This window comes from Misgurnus anguillicaudatus, chromosome 17 (assembly GCF_027580225.2).
Source record: "Misgurnus anguillicaudatus chromosome 17, ASM2758022v2, whole genome shotgun sequence".
Lineage (NCBI taxonomy): Eukaryota > Metazoa > Chordata > Actinopteri > Cypriniformes > Cobitidae > Misgurnus > Misgurnus anguillicaudatus.
In genome coordinates, this window is record NC_073353.2 from 1041846 (window position 1) to 1048101 (window position 6256).

General features: G+C 38.2%; 1 protein-coding gene across 1 annotated transcript; it reads left to right on the plus strand.

Annotated features, from left to right (window-relative positions):
- Nucleotides 1-833: 833 nt before the first annotated feature.
- Nucleotides 834-5575, plus strand: nr4a2a (nuclear receptor subfamily 4, group A, member 2a). The gene is made up of 8 exons (XM_055215847.2): nucleotides 834-1308; nucleotides 1773-1880; nucleotides 2043-2911; nucleotides 3215-3344; nucleotides 3534-3697; nucleotides 4029-4231; nucleotides 4359-4537; nucleotides 4624-5575. Exons 3-8 carry the CDS (start codon nucleotides 2045-2047, stop codon nucleotides 4878-4880), a joined length of 1800 nt encoding a protein of 599 aa, XP_055071822.2. The 5' UTR covers nucleotides 834-1308; nucleotides 1773-1880; nucleotides 2043-2044; the 3' UTR covers nucleotides 4881-5575.
- Nucleotides 5576-6256: the final 681 nt, after the last annotated feature.

Genomic DNA, 6256 nt, shown 5'->3' on the forward strand with positions numbered 1-6256 from the left:
GGACTCTGGAGAGTTTAATCATCTCATATCAGATTTGAATGGTTAAATCGATGTAAAGGTGGCTTATTGACATCTAATCTGTTTAGGATTATGTTAAAATACATTAAACCCCATTGTGTTTACTCTGCATTGTGACAGAATATAAAAACATAATCAAGATTTATTGTCCAGTGGGTGGTGAACAACAGTGTCCTCTAGAGGAGATTGCACCCCAATTTGAAGATCACCATTGTTAATATTAACATTACACAATCAACATCCATACTGATAGTATGAGACAACCACAGGGATCTTCATTTTGTATCTACCATCATAGATGTTTTGCTTTAAGTGACTGAATGAATACAAATTCTATGGTCTTGAAATTGATTAATGCAGTGGAAAGATGCAAAAAATCAGTAACACCAAGCCATCTTAAAACAATAGGGCAGAGACATGAAGAGGAAGTGGGCTGTATTTCTAGACCTCTGTATGAGCTGCGTCAAAGCTGTTGTCTTCTGCATCACACATTCTTTTCCAGTTCCTGTCTTCCCTTCTTCGTTAAATTGATGCGACCATAAGAAAACCTCCTCTGTTAATGACCCCTCCTCCCCACTCTGGTGGTAATATAAATTTACAAATCATACAAATAGTTGAATAGGGTTTAAGGAGTCACAATATTCACCCACAACAAAGGAAACATGTATTTGTCTAGAAGTGAGGGTGGATTGGGAATAATCAAATTGCCTGTGCTTAATAGCATAGAGTACTAAATCGCTTTATAAAACTATTTTTTTTAGAGATAGTTTTATTGTTTCTTTATTTCTGTGTTTTTTTTTTTGTTTTTTTTTTGTTTGTTTCTAGTAATAACAGGTAATATAATTTTGCTTTTTTTTGGAGGGGTGGGGATGTAATTCTTATTATCTTACATTTGGCTGCATGAATACTTTTCATTTCCATTTTTTAGATGCAGATTAATGTGCATACTGCAATACACTTCACAAAAAATTGCTATATGAAGACGGGATTATATAGTACAGCAGATCACTGTGAAATCACAGTCATACAGTTGCTGTCAGTCAGCGCTCAGATTGGCAGAAGAGACTCGTAGCTGATTGGTGCACAGCACTGGTGACGCAGATGACGTGCTGAACTCAGACACGTGGGTCTCACATAAACAAAGACACATTGGCACACGGAGCTCTATATGCCAGTGCTGAGCTCCGAGCTCTGCGGACAACACGCTGTACAGCTACATTGGACATTTACTCACACATTGTACATCACAAGTGTATGGATACAATACAATTTTACTAATGGTCAATTAAGGTATGTCAGCGTCTTAATTTTATTATTATTTATTTATTTTGCTTTTGTAAACATATTGTTTTAATTAAGCAGTGCATATGGTCCTGTGGCATTAAATATCTTTTTTTAAATGTTGTTTTCTAAAACATGGTTTTATAGAAATGATGGGTGTCTTAAAGCAGTAAATTGTGCAATCCACTTTCATTTAGTATTTGTTTGAGAATAGAAAACAAAGTTAACGAATGCATGTGCTAAATTGTGTACACTTTTTAAAAGCAAACTAAAAAGAGATATAAAACGCGGCGCGCGAAAAACAACTTTTCGTAAAATACTAATATTACGCATGTTCAATGTGTGCTTGTTGAAAAAAACTTTGAGACGCAAGAAATGTGACCTTCAAGTATAAAAGTTAGAATAGTCAAACATTTATGTAATGGAGCTGATATAATGTGATGCAGAAAAGTGAAAGTTATGTGTTTCATCAGAGGGAGAATCCAGAGCTGACTCGTTTGTCTCGAACCCCCGGTATTAAATATCATCTGAAATTATCATATTTACCGTGATCAGCGGAGGAACAGTCCCAACGACTGAAGGTACTTGACCAACACTGAATTGTTAGATAGTCTATCATTTTCAAGCTTTTTTGTAAAGTTGCATGCAAGCTGATAAAATGTGTATCAGTCACTTTATATATGTCCTAAACCTGTTATTTAAGGCTTTGAATCTGTTTGGTTGATTGGTGTATTTTTTTGCAGCCATGCCCTGCGTCCGGGCTCAGTATGGCTCATCCCCGCAGGGCGCCAGTCCTGCGTCTCAGAGCTACAGTTATCACACCAGCGGAGAGTATAGTTGCGATTTCCTGACTCCTGAGTTTGTAAAGTTCAGCATGGACTTGACCAATACCGAGATCACTGCCGCCACCACCTCTCTGCCCAGCTTTAACACATTCATGGATAACTACAACACCAGTTACGACGTGAAGCCGCCCTGTCTTTATCAGGTGCCCCATTCTGGAGAACAGTCCTCTATCAAGGTGGAGGATGTCCAGATGCACACATACCACCAGCAGAGCCACCTGGGCCCGCAATCAGAGGAAATGATGGCCCACCCCGGGCCCATGTACTTCAAACCGTCCTCACCTCACGCCCCGGGAAACCCGAACTTCCAGGTTCAGCCCAATCACATGTGGGAAGATCCGAGCTCCCTGCACACCTTCCATCAGAACTATATGACCTCGCACATGATAGACCAACGCAAAAACCCTGTGTCCAGATTGTCTCTATTCTCCTTTAAGCAGTCGCCCCCTGGTACTCCTGTATCCAGCTGCCAGATGCGCTTTGACGGGCCTCTCCATGTGTCTATGGGCCACGACAGCCCTGGAGCGCACCGAACCCTGGACAGTCAGAGTTTTGCAGTGCCCAGTGCCATCAGAAAACAAGCGGGCATCGCTTTCACACACTCCCTGCAGCTCAGTCACGGGCACCAGCTGATGGACAGTCAGGTGCCCTCACCCCCGTCCAGAGGATCGCCGTCCACCGAGGGTTTGTGCGCGGTATGTGGTGACAACGCGGCGTGTCAGCATTATGGAGTCCGAACTTGCGAAGGGTGTAAAGGCTTCTTCAAGGTAATAATTAATGAATCTTGTGTTATTTATACATTTTATTATTTATTATAGATTTTTTGTGTGTGCTTTTGACTCTAAAATTGACCCTTAAATTAAGCCAATATAATCAATTATGATGAGACACTGTCAGGCTTTATCTTTAATGATCTGTTTAATAATGTTGTTTTTATTTCGCTTACTTGCTACTCCAAAGAATGTCAGACTGCAATTTAGTTCACAATCTAAAGTGCTTATTAAAGTGCTTAACGTTTCCTGAATTTAATTTTATATAAACTAAATACATTTTATGTCGTCTTAATTTAGCGCACAGTACAGAAGAACGCCAAATATGTTTGCTTAGCCAATAAAAACTGTCCTGTGGATAAACGTCGAAGAAACAGATGTCAGTACTGCCGATTTCAGAAGTGCCTAGTAGTCGGGATGGTGAAAGAAGGTATGATATTTCCTTATACTTTCCAAGACACAGTGAGCTAATCGAAGCGTCTTTAAGACTGTTAATAGAATACATAATCATAATGCGCAACCAAAAAATGTACGCAAATGACAAGAAATATTTGTTTTATTATAAGTCATTACACGAGCATAACAGTCTGTAAAATTAACAGTATTTGTTTTTTGACAGTTGTCAGGACCGCCAGTTTAAAAGGTCGGAGAGGCCGTTTACCCTCCAAACCCAAAAGTCCGCAAGAGTCTTCTTCACCCTCTCCACCCGTCAGTTTGATTAGCGCTTTGGTCAGGGCTCACGTGGACTCCAACCCCTCCATGAGCAACCTCGACTACACTAGAGTGAGTTACAAGATATTCATTTTTAATCAGATAAAAGAATCAGTCAAAGTGCGCATTTGACTGATGTGATGTGAACCAAGCGCGAATCTGACATAACCAATATTAGGAATTTAATATCACGCATGTGTTTCATTATAAACTTTCAACACTTTTAGAGTGATATATTTTATTCTCTAAATTGCTTTTGGAAGAGAGAAACCAATAAAATAAACTCAGAAGTTAAATTAAAGAGGGAGAAGAAAGCTGTCCCGCTTCTAGAAATGGGCTTGGCAATTTCACGGGTTATATATTTTAAGGGAGCTCATTAAGTCTTGTTTAAATTAAATTCCAGTTCCAAGCCAACGCGGACTACCAGCTGAGTGGAGACGACACGCAGCACATCCAGCAGTTCTACGACCTGCTAACCGGATCCATGGAGATCATCCGCGGATGGGCAGAGAAGATCCCCGGGTTCACCGACCTGCCTAAACCAGACCAAGACCTACTGTTCGAGTCTGCTTTTCTGGAACTCTTTGTTTTGCGTCTGGCTTACAGGTACAAGGGCCTCTGGAGAAAATAGCTTTGCTGCCTCGGTTTTTAATAGCTCTGCAATAATTAGAGTCGCTTAAATCCCTGCTTAATGTGCGCGGTAATTAATAGGCACTTGTGTCATTCATTTCAGGTCCAACCCGATGGAAGGCAAACTCATCTTTTGTAACGGGGTGGTATTGCACAGACTGCAGTGTGTCCGTGGATTTGGAGAGTGGATTGATTCTATAGTGGAGTTTTCGTCTAATCTTCAGAGTTTAAATTTAGATGTATCAGCTTTCTCCTGCATCGCTGCCCTGGCTATGGTCACAGGTAAGATCCAGATAATATTCAAACTATTAAACTGCTTATATATTGTAATAATAATATTTATTATTATTATTGTCATCATTTTGCAGAGAGACACGGGCTTAAAGAACCGAAAAGGGTGGAGGAGCTTCAAAACAAGATAGTAAACTGTCTAAAAGATCAAGTCACCTTTAACGGGGGCGGCTTGAATCGTCCAAACTATCTGTCCAAACTGCTGGGAAAACTGCCTGAACTTCGCACTCTGTGCACACAGGGTTTGCAGCGCATCTTCTACCTAAAGCTAGAAGATCTGCTCCCTCCGCCAGCAATAATCGACAAACTGTTTCTTGACACTCTGCCATTTTAAACACAGAAAAAGCAAACGACCTCAAAAAACTTCCATAGACTCTATTTAATGCAGTCTGTTTCTTCAATCATTGCCAAATGACGTTCGCTTTCTGAAAACGGATTTCAGACTTGGAAAACACGAGAAAAAAAACTTTGCCATCAAGTGATTTTCTCCCCGGGGAACAAAGACAAAGGATAAAAAGTGAAAAAAGAGCTTAAATTCAAATAAAAAAACCCGAATACATCGAATAGTCTGTTTGGTTTAGGACGATGAAAAAATCTCGCCTTTGCTAATGACTATTGTTAACTGCAAACGTCTGTGTTCATGGACAGCTCACAGAGTATTGTATTATACACCATTTCTATATACCTATAGATAGATTTATGTGATTTATATGATGTATAAAGCTTGTACAGAGACATTTTGTTTTATAAATTGTGCCTGTGTATTTCTGTCAGGTTGAAAAGGCGGCGCATGTTGTAGAGGACTATTGTCTCTATTACACATACTATATTCCGGACACTATGTAGTCTGTTAGATTTTATAAAGATTAGTAGTATCGGGACAACTTTTAAACGGCACATGTGGAGAAAAATAACAATATCATCTGTACAGGTAAAAGGGACCGATAGTGTTTGTTAAATTGTCAGACATTCCTTGTTTGTATGTGCTGTATGTATTGTTGCTGTTTAATATAAACGTTTATATATTTATTTGAGCTTTACCGTTAAAGCATGGTTCAGTTGGGATTTCAGACGCATAACGGTAGTCTTTGTTTAATGTCTCATATGAGTTTATTTATCACCTTTTAATTCTGTAGGTATGTGAAAATCATCACTGGCCTTTTCTATGGTTTAACTTAATAAACTGCAACGTGTTCGGTTTTAAATCCGAATTAAACTTCATGGGAAAGGAACTTTTAATGTTTACAAATAAAACATTTAAATAATTTTAATGCAGGAGCTGTATCTCTTAATTAAAATTTCAAACTAATACTTTAATTGAAAATTGAAATTTCTCCGAAATTATTACAATCATTATTCTAATTTAACCAACATAGAATAAATAGAACATGTAGATTAATTTTATTTAAAAACGTGCGATGCGACACAATTTATATTGATTACAGATGGATTATTTTTTATTGATTCAATGTGACTGACCAACACAATCTACAGTTAAATGCCAACAAATAAAAAAGTCAACAATTTTTAAACGTTTCCAGAAAAAAAAAAATTTGGTATATACATTTTAATATAAATTATTAATACATCTAATATGGTCAAAAAATCTAATTATTTTCTAAAGTGCTAATTTTCCCGTTTTAAATACTATTTATGCGTAAAACTTGCTCATTGTTTTGCGCGTTTGCCATACCATAGAAAATCAATTCC